This window comes from Ceratocystis lukuohia, assembly GCF_044167205.1.
Source record: "Ceratocystis lukuohia strain C4212 chromosome Unknown Supercontig7_pilon, whole genome shotgun sequence".
Lineage (NCBI taxonomy): Eukaryota > Fungi > Ascomycota > Sordariomycetes > Microascales > Ceratocystidaceae > Ceratocystis > Ceratocystis lukuohia.
Window position 1 is genome coordinate 2,192,959 of NW_027263526.1, and position 21,465 is coordinate 2,214,423.

At 51.1% G+C, this 21,465-nt stretch overlaps 4 protein-coding genes across 4 annotated transcripts; 3 read left to right on the forward strand and 1 right to left on the reverse strand.

Annotated features, from left to right (window-relative positions):
• Positions 1–681: 681 nt before the first annotated feature.
• HOO65_070487 (uncharacterized protein) lies at positions 682–2,022 on the forward strand (the record flags this gene model as incomplete). Its single annotated transcript, XM_071001344.1, has 1 exon — positions 682–2,022. One exon carries the CDS (start codon positions 682–684, stop codon positions 2,020–2,022), a length of 1,341 nt encoding a protein of 446 aa, XP_070857205.1.
• A 1,157-nt stretch (positions 2,023–3,179) lies between these two features.
• Positions 3,180–6,700, forward strand: HOO65_070488 (Protein STU1; the record flags this gene model as incomplete). Its single annotated transcript, XM_071004837.1, has 4 exons — positions 3,180–3,763; positions 3,873–5,343; positions 5,397–5,413; positions 5,479–6,700. 4 exons carry the CDS (start codon positions 3,180–3,182, stop codon positions 6,698–6,700), a joined length of 3,294 nt encoding a protein of 1,097 aa, XP_070857206.1.
• Positions 6,701–9,644: 2,944 nt separating this feature from the next.
• Positions 9,645–14,722, forward strand: HOO65_070489 (putative Rho-type GTPase-activating protein 4; the record flags this gene model as incomplete). Its single annotated transcript, XM_071004784.1, has 7 exons — positions 9,645–9,737; positions 9,918–9,948; positions 10,106–11,242; positions 11,701–11,858; positions 11,926–13,648; positions 13,713–13,986; positions 14,038–14,722. The coding sequence occupies 7 exons, from the start codon at positions 9,645–9,647 to the stop codon at positions 14,720–14,722; spliced, it is 4,101 nt and encodes a 1,366-aa protein (XP_070857207.1).
• Positions 14,723–17,489: 2,767 nt separating this feature from the next.
• Positions 17,490–21,387, reverse strand: HOO65_070490 (putative double-stranded RNA/RNA-DNA hybrid binding protein; the record flags this gene model as incomplete). Its single annotated transcript, XM_071004815.1, has 2 exons — positions 17,490–17,530; positions 18,000–21,387. The coding sequence occupies 2 exons, from the start codon at positions 21,385–21,387 to the stop codon at positions 17,490–17,492; spliced, it is 3,429 nt and encodes a 1,142-aa protein (XP_070857208.1).
• Between the last annotated feature and the right edge of the window lie 78 nt (positions 21,388–21,465).

Below are 21,465 nucleotides of genomic sequence, written 5' to 3' on the forward strand. Positions count from 1 at the left end.
CCATATTGTTTGTCAGGTCGGGGGCTTAATGAAACAACAGCCTAGAAGGAATAGCACTACTTACTGTATACCCCTTGACGAAGTCTCGACTTGTCAGCAGCGCTTCCTGCTGGGATTCTGAGCCTGTAGGTTGTCCCCTCCCCCTCATCTCTTTCCTTGGCTTTGGACGCCCTGAACCAAGTAGATGCAAAGCGCTGCTGCACAAACAGCTCATCATTTGATGCGCTGGCTTGGGAGTACTGGAAGACCGCAAGCAGTCAGTCAGTCCAGTCCGGCTTTCAAGTGGCGCCAGCTGCCTCCAGCTGCCAATTTGCATGGCTTTTCTGATAGATTAGCCGCAAGTCCGAGCAAGACAGATGCTGACAGGTGCAGACACCAGACGCCATCTGCCAAACAGCTCCCAGAAACTGAAGCAACCTAGGCAGTCGCATTAACTTGCCATCTAGAGAGGCCGCTCACGCCTTTTTTTCCTCTTTCTTCTAGCTGAGCATTTAAATATTTTTTTTTCCTTTTCCTTAACCAACTCATCTCTCAAGCCTGTATGTTCTTTTCATAGACCTGCGTTTCACATCGCCGTCATTTGAACTGCTGCTTCCTTGGCTGCACGTTCCCAGTCTTTTTTGCTTTAATCTCGTTCCTGCGCCCTTACAAAGAACTTCAGCCACTGCCCCCATAAAAACCATGCCAAACCCTATTGCCCTCACCGTGGGCATTGCCGCCATAACTGTGGCCGCAGCGGCAGCCATCATCATCTACGAGTCGCCTGAAGTACGCCGTTATGCCAAGGATGTACACCGTCGATTCGCCAAGGCCATGCCCGGCCGTCGTGGTGCCCCTCGTTCTAACGGTGCCTCTGTCGATACCGACACTGAGGACTATGAGTTCCAGGAGCCTCTGTATAACCGCCCCGAGGATGCCGATGGCTTCATGATGTCATCTCAACACCGCAATCGGCGTCGTTCCAGCTTTGGCCTAAATGCTCGTTCTAACGCTGGAGCCGACTCGGATATGGATCTAGACTCTCTCGATAACGACGATGACGTCACCGAGGAAGCTCGTCGTCGTCAACGCGAGGAACTAGATTTCTGGAATGCTATTCACGAGTCGCAAGAAATGGAAAACGCCCGCCGCATTGCTGATGAGCATGAGTCTCTTGAGCAACTAGCCTCCAAGTTTGACGACGTTCTTAATGCGGGTGCTGCAACTGGGGCCGCTGGTGCCGCTGGTGCCGCTGGTGCCGGTGGTTCTACATACAATTCGGGCGCTAATATTCATGGAGATGGGTCAGGCTTGCGTCGCCGCGGGGACAACCAATCGCAGTCTCAGCCTCAGTCTCGAGGATTCGGTTTCTCCTACCCCCCTGTATATCAGTCTCCAGGCGTTGATACTGGAGCTATTTCTGCCACTTCTGCTGCTGCCGCTGCCGCTGCCGCCCACACCGCCACATCTGCCTTTGACGACGTCCCCGACATCTACTCGGCCACAAACTCCGGGGATCATGCTGACCTGGAATCTCGCGCCGCCATTCCATACGCTGATAACAACGCTCGTGTTAACATCGAAGACAGTGAAACTGCCTCGTCTCTCACCCTCGACCGTGCCGCTACCCCAACCTCTGAAACCCCCATGAACCCCTTTAGCGACATCAATGAAGTCAGCAGCCAGGACGACGCATTTGCCTCCATCCAAGCCTGGGCCGAACAGAGCAATGAGTCTTTTTTCTCGCCCATGCCCATGTCTCCCCACGCCGTGCCATCCACCCCCACCGCGCGCTCCTCCGAGCCAGCTCAGTCGGTCGTCAGCCTAGCTGATGAAGTGTCAGAAGAAGGTGCCATGACACCTACTGACTCGGTATCAGTGGTCAGCTCATCAGTTCATGTTGCGATGCTCGATAACGACACGGTCTCAAACGAGGGCTCGCGCTATGATGTCATCAGCCAAACAGACGGCATGTTGACACCGGCAAGCTGGAGTGAGGTTGGTAGCGTAGTCAGTGACGATGACATGCATGTACCTGCTTGAGCGAGGATCGGCTATCCTATGCTTAGTTTGTATTGCGCATACTAGTGTGGTCGAGTACGGACGTCCCACTTTGCGCTTTTTATGGGTTGTCGCCGGCGCAGCCAACTGCTTCTCCCTAGCCTCCTAGTCCATGTGCTTTGTATTGTATCTGTTTGGGTTTTGCTTTGGCGTTTTCATGCTTTTTCTTTGCTTTATCAGATTGTTCATCACTCATATCAGCCTCTGTTGGTGCGTGGGGCATGTGCGCGTAAAATAGTGCTGCGTAGTGTATTTAGTAGAATCTATTCTTTCGAGATTATACTTGCGTTTATATATACATGTTCAAAATGAAGGAGAAGCTAATGCGAATTCAAGCCCAATGTTGAGTCAGTGTAGTAGCCCACCACCGAGGTGTATCTTTTGCACACCGAAATACACACACCTGGAGCCCTCCCCCCTAGTTCGCGGTCACCCCATGCTAGCGGCAAATCACCGGATAAAGTTTCCCACCAGCCAATAACATCGCCGCGCAGCCCACACAAAGTCAACAAAGAGCCTCTCAGCTGGTTGGAAGGAGCAACCAAACAGAGCAACAACAAACCGCACTTCGTTTGTTTGGCTTCCCCTCCTTCTTGTTTTTTTATCGCGAGACGGAAAAAAAAAACGTATTCTTTGTACTTCCAGTTTTATTCTATCAAAATACCGCCTGGCAAAACGCCGTTTCAACAGGCTGACAATCTTCATTTCCCTTGTTGCTTCTTATTATCCCTGTTTCTTGCGGTCTTCCTTGCCATCTTCATTAGCTCTTCTATGGGCCCCTCAGCTCCCCTATTTTCAACCCTGTTAATTATTTACCTTGCAAACTCTTTATTCTCTTTTGCAGCTCTTAACCTGATATCAAGCCTGGCGCATAGCCCTTACCTCTGGACAACTGAACCAGACTCGACTTGAATCTTCCCTTTCTTCTAACTGCCATTCCCATTGAATTTTGTCCCCTTCAGCCTTGACATTGTATTTTTCAACCAGCCTTCTTCGTCTCGTCGCCAACGTCGCACAATACGTCGTGCATTCCCCAACCGACCTCCTCCCTCAGGCCACCTCTTCTTCCGACTACATATATTTTCAGCCCGTACATACACTTGGCTCTCATTCTCTGTCTCTCACCAATGGCTCTCGTCATGCCTGAAAAACTCACCGACGAGTTCGTCGCCGACCTCCTGAACCTCCTACGATCCGATGTCTACGTTGACTCCAAGGTCAGCCAAGTCACATACACCAAATCGTCCATCAAGCAATTCAATGTGCCTGAGACATGTACTCCCGCGCTCTTCGAGGCCTTGAGGCTGGCCTCGCTGTCGCCCCATGCTACTCTTTCCATGGCCGGCTTCACAGCTCTAAACCATCTGTTCACGCGCCTCCTACGGCAAGAGTCCAAGCTTCTAGCTAAGGAAGCTCCCAAGAACCTTTCCCTCGTCATTGAAAGACTCGGCGACCAAAAAGAGAAGCTCCGCGCGCTAGCGAACCAGATTCTGATTAATATCTATCCTGTTGCTCCCGTTGATGTCGAGCGCTTCGTGCGAAACATCGCTATGTCTGGAAAGAACGTACGCGCCAAGGAAGCAGCTCTAAATTGGCTGCTTCATATGCACCAAGAGACTGGCATGCCCTTTCGCAATTATGTCCCGAATTTGATGGATCTGTTGGAGGATGCCGACCCGGGTGTCCGGGAAACTGCCAAGGGCACTGTCATTGAGCTGTTCAAGTAGGTCATGAAGCCGTTTTCCTCTTCGTCCTGCCCCCATCCCTCCCTTATCTTCACTCGCTAACAACTTCCCCCCCCCCCCCCCTTTCTCCAGAAACGCTCCCAACAGAGCCAAGTCCGATCTCAAGCGTCAGCTCAAAAATTGCAAAGTTCGCCCTGCCATTGAGCAAGCAATTGTCAAGGCGCTTATTCCTACTGTTGGCTCCGAGGCAACCTCCGAAGAGCAACCCCGCGCCAATCTAGCCCCCAGCACCTCAATGCCATCGCTTTCCAGTGACCGTCCCGTGACTCCTGGAAACATCGAGACGAATGCTGAGTCGCTTGAGCCCATCTATGTCAACACTGTCCGCGAGCTAGATGATATGTTCAAGGAAATGTTACTTTATTTTGACGGCCGCGAGTCAGAGCAAAACTGGCTCAAGCGCGAACAGAGCATCTCCAAGTTACGGCAGCTTATTGTTGGAAACGTCCCCAGTGATTTCCAGGACCAGTTTCTGGTCGGCCTCAAGTCTCTACTTGATGGTATCGTCAAAGCCATCACCTCCCTCAGAACCAGCTTGTCCAAGGAAGGCTGTGCTCTAGTTCAGGATGCAGCCAACGTCTTTGGTCCTGGAATTGACCCTCTTGTTGAGATTCTACTCCAGACCCTAATCAAGCTTTGCGCCGCGACAAAGAAAATTGCCTCGCAGCAAGCCAACACCTCTGTGGAAGCTATTATCTCAAGAGTTACCTATAGCAACCGTATAATGCAGCATATATGGGGTGCATCCCAGGATAAAAATGTCCAACCTAGACTCTATTCCACTTCATGGCTAAAGATTATGCTGACTAAGGAGGGCCATCACAAGTCGCATATCGAGCACACGGGAGGTTTGGATATCATTGAGAAGTGCCTGAAGAAAGGTCTCAATGATGCTAATCCCGGCGTGCGAGAGCGTTCGCGAGGTACATATTGGCTTTTCTCCAGCATGTGGCCTGCTCGCGCTGAAGCAATCATGGAGGGCCTTGATAGCACTGCCCAGAAACTCCTGACCAAGGATCCCGCGAACCCCAATGCCGGAGCAAATACAACCACCGCAAAGCCCGGCATGGGCCTGTCAAAGAGCACCATGAGCGCGCGTCCAACGCTGAGAGAAACTATGCTGGCGCAAAAGAAGGCTGCGGCATTGGCAGCAAAGAAAGAGCCTATTTCACGGCCTGGATCGGCCATGGCCCATCTTGGGGCAACCCGGTCAACAGCGCCAACTGCTTCTGCCCCTACTCCCGTTCCTGCACCGCCAACCCGGTCACGAGGTGGAGATGGCACTACGGCTGTAGGACCCGGTGGCATGTCTGTTGCTCCTGTCCGCCCTCGTCGCAAGGCTCCTGAAATGACTGCTCGACCCGCGACCGCAGGACCCTACTCTTTCCGCTCAAATGAGCAACCCCCTGCACAAGAGCAATCAGCTTTATCAGAGCCACGCTCAAAGCCCGTTGCACCAGCAAAGTCCGCTTCATCCCAGATGGGCCAGCAGCAAACATCACCTAGAAGGACTTTGCCCCGGCCGCGATCGGTACATGGGAACTATGTCTCTGAGCCGGTACATTCGCCTACCAGGGTATCACGGTCACCAACGAGACTATCACCCAGTAGATTGCCATCTCCGACTCGTAATAGCTTCCAGTCGCCTACCCGTGCGAGCTATCAATCGCCAACTAGAGACTCGACTTCGCAGCCCGTTACGCCCCCGGCAAAGCCCTTCTAAGATCAGGGCTGCCCTGTCGCCATCGGGCGCTACCATGCTCACGCCGCCTAAATTCAAAGCTACTACCTCTTCAGTATCCCCCAAGACCGATCCTCCACCACGCGAAGTCCCAACACTAAAAGAGGCGCTTAATTTATCAAGTTCTGTGCATCACGAGCATGAAGAGTCGCATGCCTTGGCTAATGCGTTTGCTTCTGTACCGAAATCAACTGGGACATCTGCCATTCACGAGCAAGCGTCCAACCTCATGGCTGACGTCCCCTCTCAAAAGACGCCAGTTGCTAATGTTGTCCAAGTCTATGAAGATCCTGCCGAGCAACAACACACCCATAGAGCATCACCAGCCCCCAGTGCGGGACCGGTCCTAGCAGATAAGCATGTGAATGCTGATACTGCACCCCTTTCCATAGCCAATGCCCAGGACATGATGGATAGCGATAAAGCCAAAGTAAATGCGCGCCTACTTGATAGCGGTATCACGCGCGTTAAGGCCAAAACACTTGATGTCCACGGTTTCCGCAAGCTTCAGTCTTTACTGCGCGAAAAGACCATTTTTGCAGATGGCAAATTCGATTCTTTGCTTCTCGGTCTATTCCAATATCTGGAAGACCCGCTACCAGGCATCGCTACTGACAAGGCTCAGGACGTCAAGGCACAAGTCCTTGCCACCATCAAGCTGCTGCTCAAGAACAACAAGCCCAGCTTCCAGCCACATGTCAGCCGTGCACTTGAGGCTATTATGGCCACACGCAGCACTTACGATGCCCGCACGCATATTGTCAGTGGACTTGAAGCACTGGCTGATGATTTGGTTGTGCTAGGTTCTGCACCAGCATTAGTCAATTCACTAGTTGCCCTGCTCAACACTAGCTGTAGTCAGGATGCTTCAGTGGCATCTGCCGGCATGCGTTGTCTAAGCACTGGTTTACACGTGCTGACCACAGTTTTGGCACGCCACCCAAGCTATATCCCGGGGGCTGATGGTGAGCTGCCGCAGCTGGCGGGCTTAGCTGGGCGGTGTCTCGAGAGCAAGGAGTCGGCAGTTCGCATGGGAGCAGTGCAGCTGTGTGTAGCGGTTCATGCGCGTGTTGGCGAAGAGAAGTTCTGGGAAGCTTTGAAGGATGTGCAGGACGATCCGAAGAGTCTAATTACGTATTACATCGTAAAGAGACAACGGGATGGGAGCGAATGAGGACTGTGAACATGTATAGAACTAGGCAGGTTGTCTGATTGGGTTGGATTGGGGTTTAAGGTAGAAACAGGTGAAGGGTGTCACAGAAACGAAAGTTGAAGAATAGAGAGAGACGTATTACAGTTTTTTTTATTGTTTTCTTTTTTAATATTTGGACATTATCCGTACTAAAAGGCCCAGAAGGCCCGCTGTGATTTCTAAAGCTATAGGCAAGACAAAAAGGTTTTCATGCCGCAGAGGCATTCTTCTGTAGCAACGCCTCGTTTCGATCGAGGGACCTCCGGGTTATGAGCCCGGCGCGCTTCCACTGCGCCACGTTGCTTTACTACATGAATTGTCGGTGTTAATGATAAATATACAGGTTAATTTTTGCGAATTGCTAATCGAGAGCGAAAAAAAAAAAAGGTTTCTTTTTTTTTATTTCAAGGCAGCCAGTCAGTGTTAACCAAGGCTTTTACTGAGACACAAGACACGTAAAAAAGAACAAAAGAGGATAAAAAGGGAAACAAGAGAAGATAAAGACGACAAAGAGTACAAGTACGGACGGGTAGTAGCTTCGTTTCAGAAGTGCTGGCCCGAGCTCTCTTGTGTTTGAACGAAGAGGAAAGATGAGAGAAGGAGAGAGGAGCCTTCCCGGCACTTGGGATCTGTGGGTGATCGCTAGATGGCTCGTTCGTAGGTTCGTTGGGTCTGCAGTCTTGTAGGGTCGTTCGTCGCTTGGTGCATTTACTGGTTGCTGTTTCCCGGGTTTAGGCCTGGATCAGGGTCGGGTCGGCTAGGGTCTGTGATCGTCTGTGAGCCGGAGGGAAGGGAAGAGACGATGTGGATGGAATGAGACGGAAACAAGGGCACGGAGATATCAGATATGCCGTATGCGGGCAAAACTACACAAGATTGCTACGTACTCACTACGAGTGACTATGTAGACTACCATTTTCTACGAGCCATCTAAGCTAGCCTAGAATAGGCTTGACCATAGGTGTTTGAAGTCAGTGCTTGGAGGGAAAGGGGCCTGGCCCAGCCGGGGCTGGACTGGTGGATTTTTCTCATGAAGGACAAGGGTGAGAAGAGTTTTCCCTCTTTGGCCAGGCAGGCCAAATGTTTTTCGAAGCTTGGATAGTGGTTGGCTCAATAGAGTTTTGAGGAGAGAGGGGGGAGAGAGAGGGGAGAGGATGTTTGTTTGCTCTGTGTCAACCTGGGGGACAGAGGGGGTTGAAGATGACAAGCCCGACGGATAGCCAAGACAGGCCAAACGGAGAGACGGTCATGAGAAGACTGAAATTCGTAAGAGGCTGAGACTAGGGGTAGCTGCTTGTGTGTTTTCTGAATATACTGTGCTAGCTGTAGGTGATTGATTGTATGCCGATTCCCAGACTGTGTGGCATTGCCTTGTCTCACTGTGATCATGCAACTTGTAAGCTTGCTTCAACTGAGGGAGAGACCAAAAAGAGGATAGGGCTATTGTTTTTGTAGAGGACAGGCTGCAATGTAGAAGAATAGTAGCCAATGGGAAGAAGACGGCAGGGTGTTTCTAGAGTAGCATTGGAGTTTCCTGGTACTGTCGGTGGCGTAGGCGTAGGCGTAGGCGTCGTTTTGCGCTTTTAGTGGCATTCCTGCTATATGGTGCGTAGTATATTTGTCGTCTAACAATAAAAAGACACCAATAAAGTGCCTTCCCTCTGGCTCCTCTTGAGCTCTTCTTTGTATTGGTTGACTGTCTCCCCCTGGCGTTCCTATCTGTCACACTTTCACCGCTCTCACACAAAGAAAAAAAAAAAGGAAAAAAAGAACTAAAAAGGACCCCCTTGTTGTAGATCGATGTTTGTTAGGGTCCCTTTTTGGCCTCCTTTTTGATTTTTTTTGGTCTTGTCCCTGGTTCTAGGCTTGTTTGGGCCTTTTCCAATGCCATTTAAGGCTATTCAGTGCTTATTTTAGTGCGCCTACCCCCTACTATGTCCACTAAGCTGGGCTGGGCCGGGTGAGGCCAAGCCTAAAACACAACTATGGCGGATTATTGGCTTGGAAGGGAATTGCTAGTAGGTAGGCCTGAAGCGTGGGCACAGTGGTTCTCAGTGCTTGTCTCTGGCCCCCTCGGGCCCTGAAAGCCCCACAACACAGCTGGGAACAAGGAGTATAGCCCTAGGCGGTGCTGAAGCTTAATCATGGCCTTGCCCCCCCCCCCCTTCTGGCGTTGGCTTTGCTTGTCTTGTCTCTGGCCTCTCCTTTCTTCTCCTCCTTCTCTCGCTATCTTTGCTCTCTCTAATGAATGTCTCCTCGGCCCAATTCTCACCAAGTTTCCTCACCAACTCAAACGAGAATTAATAAATCGCCATTGCCATTGCCAACGGGCAACCAAAAAAGAAGCATAAAAGAAGTGCAGAACTCATACTATCTTTCTTTCTCTCGTTAATTCTTGTTTACGTTGGAACAAGTCCTCAGGAAAGAAAGGGAAGAGACACCACGCTGGGCGTTTTTCGTCTTTTTTGTTAATTCTTTTTTAATTCTTTTTTTGTTCTCTATGAACGAGCAATCTTCTTCGCCTTCTTCTCATCTCTTACTAATCGACTATTGCCTCCTTTTTTCGTAAACGCCGACGATTACGATCACGACTTTACCGAGCAAGCTTCAAGTGTTGGCTGCTTGTTATATTGAGCAGGCCTCTCTTCCTCGACTCGAAGCAAACAATTTCCAATCTCCTCCACCTCAACCCCTCGACCTGCCTTGTCTCGATTTCCCTGCATCGTCCTGGCTTGGGCCTAACCAGCCAATAGTTTTGTCTCACTTTGACCAGCTTTGCCTCGTCCTCTCTGATACGCACATCGCCTTTCCTTCTCTTTTCTCATCTCTTCGCCTCTCCTATCATTACGGTCTCGTCGTCACAATCAACAGCGGCTACCCCTCCCCTCTCAGATCGTTGTTCTCTTGAAAGCTCCCTATTTATGCCATGGCTGCTACCGAAGCTGCAGTTCCTGCTGCTCCCGGCATGGAAGACTACATGGAGCCCGACGAGATCTTCTCTTGTACTCGGTGTGGCGAGGTAAGAAGAGTCTCTCATCCTGACAGAATGCTGCCAGCTTGGCCTTGTCTGCCCTCCCCCTTTTCGCTGTACAGATCAAGCCTTAGTTGGTCTGCTAGAGCTGATGTCTTGGGCCCCTTCCCATCTTTATTGCTTGTATCATCTCACTAACTTATTATCGCTGTTGCCTTCATCTTCTAGATCCTCGAGGAGGGAAAAGCCTATGAACTTTGTATGTAACCCCCCCCTCCCCTCCCTGAATAAACAGCCCGACCGCCTGTCAACAATGCCAACACCTCCACGCTAACCCTTACTGTTCGCCACTCTCACAGCCGGTCTTCGTTGGCACATCAACTGCTTCCGTTGTAATACGTGCGATGTCCTCCTAGACTCCGATGCAAACCTGCATCTCCTTGGTGATCGCTCGCTCATCTGCAGCACTTGCACCTACTCTTGCAGTGCTTGCGGCGTTAAAATCGAGGACTTGGCTATCTTGACCGGTGACCAGGCCTTCTGTGCTACCTGTTTCCGTTGCCGTAACTGCAAGCGCAAGATTGAAAACCTCCGCTATGCTAGGACATCAGTCGGCATTTTCTGCATGACCTGTCAAGACACGATGACAGCAAGGAGAAAGAAAAAGGCAAAAGCTGCCCGTGCTGCAAAACAACGAGAAAAAGACGGCACAGGCTCGCCCATGATTACTGAAAAGTCCTTGCCTGCGTTGCCGCCCGCTATCGATAAACGTCACGACGGCGAGCCTGACGCTGCTACTGAACTGTCACCAAGACCCCGCCAACATTATACTAATCACATAAGCGATGTCTTGAACGGGGCCTCCGCGACTGTCGCCGACCGCACCATCTCCGAGTCTCCAGTCGGCCAAAAGAACGATATTTTGCTTCCCTCCACTACCTACGGCTCGTCTAATACTAATTCCACTGTCCCTATCAACCGCTCATCAACGCTCCCCGACGGCAGTGTCGATCTCGATAACTTCTTCACCCCTATGTCTTTGGATCCTTCTGTTGCTGCTCCTCCGGCCCGACCTACTACGTCTACAAGTTTGGCCCCTCACATTTTCTTCCAAGAGAAGGGCCGTTTGCCATCCGGTGCATCAGAGTCATCGTCCCTGATTTCTCAACAGCAGTCCAATACATCCTCCATCGGCACAGCTCCTACCCGCAAGCCCTCTAAATCTAGTCGTAGCGACGCGCGCTCGTCGCACTACGAAGAACGCTCCAATTATAGTCCGCCGCGCTCTAACACTGGGGCTGCAGACGAGTTCAAGCTTCAGGATGCACCCAAGTCCAAGAAGCTGTCTTCATCACCTATATCGCAGTCCTCGGACATGGCTAATTTTGCTGGTCTAACAAATAATATCAACTCGTCTTCTAAAAGTTCGAGCTACGCGACATCCAATACTACATCGAGAGTATCGCAGGACGATGGTCTACGGCCCGATCCTAACTCTAAACATCTGGCCCGCAAAGATGTGCCATCTAACCCGACAGTTCGCTCATCTCTTAGTAAGTATCTCAGGCTGGTTAAAGTGAAATGAACAAGCGTCATGCCATGCTAGCAGTGCTGGCTTTGGGCTGCATTGCATCTATACGCTATGCTTGAGATATATGCAAGCTTCTGTCTTTGCATTTTGCGCATGCAATAGTGATCCTTTTTTCATTTACTATGCTTCGAGTCTTCCTACATGTAGCTCCCTTGTCTTTCCTTCCATTTCTCTTGTCTTGCATACAGTCTCCTCGTCTTTTTTGCCTTTGTTTTTGTTTCTCTTGTTCCTGTGGGGAGCCTGTTCATCTTCACTTCAGTCTAAACGATTAAACCAGCAACCACAACACCTACTTGCCCACTTTACCCACGCACTCGCCTCCAAAATGCTTCTCGCTCTCTACCCCCCGCAATCCCGCTATAATCCACCTCCATCTCACTACTCGGTCCCTCCAATATCCGCTCTCTAACACCCCTCCAGATAAGCCAAACCCTATTACCCGGACCTTGTCCGACTCGGCTCCTCCTCGACCTATTCACAACGAAGCTGCTCTTTCTCACCCCACAGCTGCGACACCCTCCTCAAACACGAAGCTTTCAAACACATACACCCAGCCTCGCCCTGCTCCCGCTCCGCCTGTAGCCCCCCCGCGAACCATCCACGACCCTGCAATCTGGCCCAACGCCGCCTAACCCACTAACTCAGGCCCCACCTGTTCCAGGTGCCGGCGCCGGTGCCTCACGCAATGGAAGCAAACAGTCAAATAACGGTATTTCCACCTCGCCTACGCTTCCTATATGGAGCAGCGGCGCTGAATTTACCCTAGATGAAGATATGGCCCGTATCATGGGTAACGATGAAGGATCCTCCATTCTACGGAGGGTCTCGAATGCTGTGCGCCACGGCCGCACCAACAGCACCGAAATGAACGTTACCGGCTCGTCTCGGCCCAGCCACACACGCAGCATTAGTGAAACTACGCGTAGCGCTGCCGTTGCCTCTGGACAATGGCCCAAGACGCCCACGAAAGAGTCCAACGGCCTTTTGCATAATGCTCACGACATCCAAAGTCCCGGATCGTTGGTTGTTTCGCCCAACGACGATGCAGCCTTCCTTAAGCGCCAACTGCGGTCCTCCGAACTGCGAGTTGCCGAGCTCGAACGCCAGGCCGACACCGAAAAGAACTTGCACGCACTAACACAGAAGCTAACGGAAAAGCGCAAGACCGTTGCTGAGCTCGACACCCAGACCGAGCTGATGATTCGCCAGGTTGAGGTTCTTGCCGGATATGCTGATCGTGCTAAGCAAACTAGCATGACCGTCAACATTCGAGAGCTGGAAGATTTGGCCATTGCCGATTTTATAGATCGCCTAGAGCAGGTCAAGATTTCCATGTCCGAGCAGATCGAAAAGCTCTACGCCGAGCGCTCGTTGCTCCTAGAGGAAAAAGAGCATGCTGTGGCCGAGCGTGACCGCGCACTGATGGAATTTGAGCAGTTGTCGTCCAAGAATGCCCAGCTGGCTGATATGAACAATGATCTCACACATCAAATTCAGGAGCGTTTCAAGGCCCAAATCAACATGGATCCTAAGTCTCCTAATGGTCTTGGCATCTACGGTGCCTCTAAGTTAACGGGTGACGGGTCTAGTATCCACACCGGCACCACTCTACTTGGCGGTGACAATGAAGATACTATTGTCGAGGCTGGAGGCCCCATGGTTGTCAATATACGCAAGGGCCAGGTCAAGAAGTTCAACTGGAAGAAGGGCTCCAAAACTCTGGCCCAAAATGTCGGCAAGGGTGTATCCAAGGCTGCTGCTGCTTTCCAGAACGATAAGGAACGCGCTGCTGCTGGCCAGCCTGGCTACTTGGCTGGAGACAACATCGGCATGCCGTACAATATGACTGTGGCCCAGGTTGATGCACCTGTGACTGCAGGGAATCCCAACGGCCGCAAAGATATGCACCTTGAGCAGCAGCGCCAGGGCTTTGGATTCTTCAAGAAGAGCGGCCAAGCTGGTCCTGGAGCCAACAATGGCGGCAACAATGGCAACAATCTGCAGATTGGCAAGTCCATGAGTGGAAGTGTGTCGACGCCTGCTGTGGCTGAGGCACCAAGCACGCTGTTTGGATCAGACTTGACGGAACGTGCCGACTATGAACGCCGGCAGATTCCATGTGTTGTGACACGCTGCATTGAAGAAGTTGAGCTTCGTGGAATGGACGTCGAGGGTATATACCGCAAAACAGGTGGTAACTCTCAGGTTAAGATGGTGCAGGATGGCTTTGACAAGGATGAGAATTATGATATTTCTGACCCTGTGATTGATATTACGGCCGTCACGAGTGTACTAAAGCAATACTTCCGCAAGCTGCCAACGCCGTTGTTTACGTTTGACATTTACAACCGGATACTGGAGTCTAATGGTAAGTTTTTTGTATGCGGTTGAATTACATAGGCAAAGGACGACGCTCGCTAACATTTATCTAGCCATTTCGGATCCAATGGAACGTTGTTCGCACTTGAGCCGGACCTTCCGCTCCATGCCCCAACGCCACCAGGATACCCTTGAATTTCTCATGTTCCATCTCAGTCGCGTGGCTAAGAGAGAGCCTGAGAATCTAATGTCTCCCAAGAACCTTGCTGTTGTGTTTGCCCCAACCATCATGCGCGATACCAGCATCGAGCGCGAGATGACGGATATGCATGCCAAGAACATTGCCGTGCAATTCGTTATCGAGAACAGCGAGATCATCTTCAGCGAGTAGGCCTCGCGGGGTGACCTCTTTTTCGACGCGCACTTGGAGCGCTTGAGGCAGCTGAGACAGCCGCTATACCAGCAACAGCCTGAACAACACCATGAGCATCAGCAGCACGAAAAGCACCAGAATCACCATCAGTACCAGCAGCCAGCAGAAGATAAAGACTCTTCATCTCTATCCTTGGTCCGGTGCCACCACGACCTCCGCCGCAGCACGCAGGCACTTTACAGGAACAGCTTCCATCTGGGCTCTGTTCCGGGCGACGGCTCTGCCAATGCTAGTAATAGTGCTAATACTGCTCCTACTCCTGCACCAACCCCTACCAACGGGTTTGAACATCAACACAACCGCTGGCGAGCAGGCCGTTCTCTCTCCGTCTTTGCTGCATCCCTTGTCCCAGCAGCGGCCATGTCGGCGGATGCCTTGCATGTTCGCATGCGGACACCGGATGCTAATGGGTGTGGAAGTGGAGGTGGGATTGCGGTTGGTGGTAGATGTGAGGCAAGCGGCAGCAGTAACGGCGGTGTCAACAGCAGCAATATTGAAGGCGTGATAGGAGGGGGGGCAGGAAATCTTCTGTATCCCATGAGTCCGTATCCTGCCGTCGTTGCTGCAGCGGTAGCCGACTTTGATATTTCACGATCGCCCTCGCGAGCTTCATCGGTGACGCCCTCATTGCGAGATCAGGGCACGCAGTTATTAAGTTCATTGCGAGGGCGGCTGCATAGAAAGGGATAAGAGTCAGGCTGGATCCAGGCCTGGGTCTGTTTGCTTGTTATTTCTGGGCATCTCCTAGCTGGTTTTTTTTCCTTCTCTTTTCTTCTCTTCTGGTTCTATTGTTTCTTTTATTCTCTTTTTATTCCCTGTTTCTTTCTTTCTCTTTCTGTCTCATGTTGCTCTCTTGCTGGTCCCTCTCCCCTTCTAACTCTGACGTCATACACACTATTCTTAACATTTCTGATATGGTACTGGCACACATTTTTATATTTCTTCTCTTTTCCCTACTTCCTTCTTGTTCTTCATTCATATCTTGTTCTTCCCCTTTGCAGCCTTTTTTTCTTGGTTTTTTTTTTTTCGTTTTTGACCCCGTTTCTTATGATGCTTTTTTTGAGTCCTTGTTATTGGTTCATTTCATGTATTTTGTCGGGTTTATATTGATGTGTAACGCTTTTTCTCTATGCTTTAGTCCGTGCTCGTATGTGGCCTTTGAACCTGAACTGATATATTTAACACTTACTGGAATCGTGAATACGAATGTGCGGACAATTCTGGATTAGTTAAATGACGGAGTATACGATACCGCGGGCAGCCTGAAGGGAGGGCATCGATATAGAGTACGAGATGACCTATAAGAAGAGAGCCATCAGGACATGCGGGTTCTGCAATGGAAAAAAAGGCTCTACTTTTCAACTATATATGCGTATTTGAAGTTTTAAAAAACGAAGTTGAGTAATAAATAGATAGCTTGCTTGGCCTAAATAAGGAGTAATCATTTCAATCATGGTAGTAGTAGTCTTCGAAATCACCATACACAGATGCTAATCCGGGGCTACTTCTCCTTCTGTCAAAAGCCTGGGCAGTTTGAATAGAGAATTACTTCCGTATTTGTGTTTGTGTCATGTATGGACATTGCCATATACTAAATAAAGTAGAGACACTCAGCTGAGACAACTAATGGGGGATAAAGCTATCGGTGCAATGATGAAAGGCTAAAGTGAAAGCTGCTAAAGGCTGTTACACACGCGCTCAGCTACCTGGGCGTTCTAGCTTCATAGTTACACGACATGAACTTGCGATAATCACCAAGGGTGGAAATATCAAATCAGCTACCGTAAAATATCCTAAGCTCTTATTAGCCTTTCTAATTGCGTTTTATAGACGGAGCCTACAGCAAGGTTCTGATGCACTTCCGTGCTCCGACCTGGAGAGCTTTTTATCGTATTCTATTTCCTAGTGTCTACATGCTGCTACTTCGCACTAATACGATGGGCGGTGGCTAGCTGGTGCGATCTTCTAGTGTAACTCCCGGGAGTTTAGCAGTTGTAGGTGTGCTCTTTAGGCTTTGGACGCCTTTCGTGACTTTTTAGGTTCTGAGGCATGAGCCAAGCGGGCTCTGTGTTTAGAGTGCCCGCGGACTTCTAGGATTGATTATCTGGCGCTTCGGGCCTCCGATGACTACGTGTATACTAATCTAAGAAACCACCGGCTTTTGGCATAGGGGGCTCTAGTGGAGTACAGCGGTTTAGCGCGAAGTATTTTTGAACCTAGACTTGAACACATTTAACGTCTACAAGAGCTTGAGAGAATTTGACGAGACTTGACGTGACTTGAGTATATTTACGTCTATGGGAATCACAGAGATCCAAGGACGCCAGTTTGGCTACCGGATAGAGTTAGCTCTTTGCAAGATATTATAGAGTTTTGACGAGCGAAGCGCAATTGCTCCTGAGTCAGCTTGTTGTTCATTTCCGCTCTATCGTGGCTGTAGTACGAAAGAATCATGAAGTTGTAGCCCGGCGCTCCCACTTCCGGGAAGGCACACTCACAGCGATGATATGCCATTCTCCTTTAAATGTTAATGCGGCATACCCTCCACTTAGAGTCAAGGTTCCCCGCCAAGTAGCTGCGACTACTGTCTGCTATAAGAAGCTTTGGCATAGTTCTCGTAGGTATTTGGTGATATTTTTTGGTTTTATTTGGTTTATATAGACCAAAAAACCCCAAATTAGCATGTACGACCATAGCCTATGGAAAATACGGGGTCCCGTCTGCTCCCCCTTAGTCAAGCCATTGAGCGCTGGATCAGTAGTACGGTGGGTGACCACGTGCGAATACCCAGTGTTGTACATCTGTTGTCTTATTTCTTTTTGGCTCCAGCTGTGCTGCCTCCTGCCGACGCCTTTGTTTGGAAGTCTTTGTGGCTTTGGCACTCGGGCAGCTTTTTTGCTCTAGTATACAGAAGACTAGACCAAGTTGAACCGCCAACATTGGCTCTGTGCTAGCCAGGCTATTGAATATGCGGGAAATTATCGCGTCTTATCTCTCCATCTGCAGCGTCAAAACGTCCAAAAGTGCATTTCCTCCCGTGTGCGGTCCATTACATCAGGTTGGACTGTTGGGTGTTGGGGCTGAAGGCTTGTTATTTAGCCTATCGAAGTCAAACAGACTATGTTGCTGATTTCCTTTGACTTTAGAGTCTTATTTCCCATTTAAAATATATCGCTATGCTTTGAACATGAATATCTCCAATGTTTAGGAGAATCGTGGACATCAAGTAACGGCGACTAACAAACCTTCTACATGGCTAACAACAAGATTTCGACAAGAGAAGGAGTTTCTCTACAGAACTGTATTGTATTCTTCAAAGTTTACCTGCTTTCATCTTGCAGCAACACTCGTGATTTTTCGACTAGCTATAGAAGGGAATTCGATATGGTCCTGGACATTTGAACAAGCGACAGGGCTTGAGCTTGATTTTATCCAACATAAACGGGAATGACCAAGATCAAACGTCACCGGACTGGTCAGAATTGGCCTTGCGCACGACTGACTGTAATTCAGTTAGTATTGTTAATGTATTACTTTACGTCTACCTACTGTTATTTCGCAGCAATACGACGGGTGATTTCACGACTGAAATTGAGGATTTGAATTTGAATTTATTTAACGTCTACTGGAATCACTAAGATCAAACGACGCCGGATTGGTTACCGGACAGAATTAACCCTTCTGCAGGGCTGACCACGGGTTTTGGACGAGAGAAGCTCGTATGCTCCCAAGCAAGCTTGTTACTCGTCTTCCGTCTGTAGTCGTCAGAAACAAAAAAAGGAAAAGAAAAAGAAAAAAAAAAAAAAAAAAAAAAAAAAAAAGAACAGGAAGCAGAAAACATAAAACAGAAAACAAAATGAAAACCCCGTCTAAACGCCCCTCCTCCCTCCGTGCTAGCCCGTCCCCTGTCATGTGTCTACTCGACACGCCCTCCATTTAGGGTCTAGTTTTTCCGCTAGGTACTTACAGGACCTATCCTCTCTGAGGAGTTTCTTTACGAACCTCCCCGCCAGTCTCGTGGCGTTGCCTATGCACTCCCATGGGTGACTGAAATCCTTCGGTTTGCCGCAGTTTGGCACTTGGCACTTTGTCTCGGCGTCCTGGTGGTTGAACCTGGTATGGTACTCCTCAAAGTCGCCGTGTTTGGAGCGCGCCGCCAAGATTCTCGCGACGGTGCCTCGGTTCAGCCCTCTCATCCAGTCCAGCTTATATGGCTTTGGGATTCCCAGCGCCCCTCCAAGGTGGTCGGTGTTTGGGCAGTTGTCTATCATCCAGTCCTTGAAGTCGGCCCTGAATGCATCGTTCTTCCAGCGTCTCGCCGCCGCCAGAGACATCGTCCTCTCTGGAACCAGCAGATCCGAACTCTTGCATCCCGCTTTGGCCAGCTGGTCCACTGCTTCGTTCCCTGGGACTTCGCAGTGCCCTGGGACCCAGTGTACCCTGCCTACCGGCTTGTCCAGCGAGAGGCATTCCGTTCCGCCTTCCCACTTTGCAAGGATGCGCCGGATCTCGTCGACCTCGAGTTGGGAAGTGCCTGGCTTCCTCATTCGCTTGCTGATGCGCTTCGCTACTCCTAGGTTGTCCACGCACAGATTCAGACCCTCTGCTTGTGGTGGAGCAACTTCTGCTGCGATCCTGACTGCTCTGAGGGCTGCGATCGCTTCCGCGTCCGCCACTTCCCTGTATTTCCCGCATGCCCCGGAGCCTTGAGCCAGGGTCTTGCCTCCGTGGTAAACGGCCCAGCCAGCACCAGTGTTCCCGTCGCTGTCACGCGAGCCGTCTGAGTAGACCCAGATTGTGTCCTGAGATTCCTTCTCGAGCAGCTTAAGATGGGCCTTGGCCGCTTCTTCCTTGCTCAGTTTCTCTGCTAGTGGGTCGGGCGGGCCCTCCCCCTCTGGCAGGAGTTTGTCGGTATCTCTGATCGGGAACGGGAGCATTGCCTTTGCCTTGTCTATGGTGCCGTCTATCGTTGTTATGTGCAGGGGATGGTCTGTGTTGCATGTGTATGCGCGTATCCCACCCGCCCGTATCATTTCTTGACAGATTAACCTGAGGCTTGGGAAAGCCGCGAACCTGTATAGACTCGGCTTGTTCGTAGTCTTGTAGACCGGCAAGGCTGCCCGGATTCCGTCTCTTAGCACAACCTCCAGCTTGTCCAGGGCTGTCTTGCTTGCCATAGGGTACCATGTGGTGGCCGCGTACGTCAGCTGAGGCACCACACAGGCCCTTATGACCTGCAAAGCGGACTTTGGTGGAATTCCGAAGTAGACTCTGCTGAGGCGTCGAAGCACGTTGATGGTCCTTCGGGCTTTCGCCATCGTTTCTTTGCAGTGCTTATTGAAACTCAGGCTAGGATCCCACCAGACCCCCAACCACTTCATTTCGTCCATCGGGGCCAGCCACGTTCCATCTGGCATCTGGAGTTTCTCGTTCATGCCTGCGGCTTTGCGTCCTTTGTACAGGTGCATGAATCCCGTCTTGCTCCAGTCGATCTCCAGCTCGTTCTCGCTGCACCATCTCGTTGCCATTCTCAGCCATTCTCCTATCGACAGGAGGTTGGCCTTAACTGACCGTGATGATACGTAGATCAAGCCGTCGTCTGCGTATCCAAGACTCTGCATCTTCTTGAAGAGGTCTGCCATGAAGAGCATGTAGAGGATCGGTGAGGCCGGTGAGCCCTGTGGTAGGCTACCCCCGACTTTCCTCTCCACTGGGAGTCCTCCTTCCACAGAAAGGCTCACTTGCCTGTCCGTCAGGAAAGACGCCACCCACCTGCACAGGGATTCTGGCCATAGCTGGCTTCTCAGCCTGGCTATCAGCCTCTCTTTCTTGACCGCGTCAAAGGCGCCTTTGATATCAAAGGTGACCAGCGATGTGATCTTCTTGAGCTTTGATTCCCCTACGATGACATCCGCCAGTTTCCAGGTCAGGTCTGTGGCCGCCCTCCTGGGTACCGCTGACGCGTAGTGTGGCGGGATGATCCGTAGTTCGATCGCCTGTGTCGACAGCTTTCGCGCTATCACTCTCTCGAGGCTTTTCCCGAGGGTTGACAGTAGCGAGATCAGCCGGTAGCTCCTTGGGAGTCTCCTGTCTCGATATGGTTTCGGGATCGCCACCATCGTCGCAGCCTTGAATACTCTCGGATGGCATCCGGTTTCCAGGCAGCAGTTGAAAAGCTTGACCACGCACTGTCCAAAGATCGGCCAGGCCAGCTTCCAAGCTGTGTTTGGGATGCCGTCCTCTCCCGGCGCCGTGTTCCCGGCGTGGAAGACCGCGTCTCTGACTTCTGTCGGCGTTAGCTTTCCCCAGAGTCTTGCCCTTGGGTTGGCTTCTTCCTCCGTCCTCGAGCGGTCTTCCGCCGGCTGGGTGTGGGTATCCAGAAGGGCTTCGGCCTTCTCCTGCGGTGTCCTTCTCGTAGTGCCGCCCTGGGTCAGCGGGGGGAGTCCTCCGGCCGGGTTTGTTTTCCCCAGTCGGTTGACCATCCTGAACACATCGGTGGCATCCGTCATGTTCTCAATGGTCTGTCTCCATAGCTCCCGTTTCGCCGTTCGGATCTCAGCTTGGAACGCTCTTCTTTTCTCCTTGTACGCATCGTAGCTCGCGTCAGGGAAGTTGTCCGCCTCAGTTTGTCGCCATGCTGACCTCATCTCTCTGACCGCCCCCGTGCATTGCGGGTTCCACCACCTCTTGCCTGTGCCTCTGCCCAGGGCCTTGGGTGCCGCTTCGTCGAGTGCTTTGGTCATCGCTTTGATCAGCCCGGCTGCGAGCTCTTCTGCGTCCTCTGCCCTCAGGGCTTCCCTTGCGTTTAGAGAGGTAGACTCTCTTGCGCAGGCCCTCGTGAACTTCTCTGTGTCGAGCCTGTTCATGTTGTGCCGGGTCGCTCTGACTACATCGTCGATCTGTATGCCTTCGATGGTGGTGCTGAGGGGGAAATGGTCGCTGCCGCAGTTGAGCTCCTTCATGACCTTGGTCGTGCATCCGGTCTGGCCCAGCAGAGTGCTCGACGCGAAAGCCAAGTCAATCACCGATGGGGACTCCTTGCTGTGGAAGCAGGTGTTGTCATCTGGCTCGTTGAGCAGAGTGACGTCGTCTTCGCTTAGCCAGTCTAGGATCAAGGAGCAGTCTCTCGATTCGCTTTTCCTGCTGTCCCACATGTGTGAGTGCAGGTTGAGGTCACCGCAGAGGATCATTTTCTTGTCCTTCACTGTTTTCTGCGCCCGCACCAGTGCTACTCCTCGGGAGGTGTCTTGCGGGTTGGCGTTGTACACATTAGCAATGTGTAGGCCTTGTCCTGTCAGTTCCACTATGACTACATCTGCGTGTTCGCCGTCACAGACGGGTACGAGTGTCGCCATTATTGTGTTTCTGACATATGTCATCACCCTCGGCCTCGTGTCCCACTGCGTTAGTGGAGTCATGAGTTTGTATGCCGG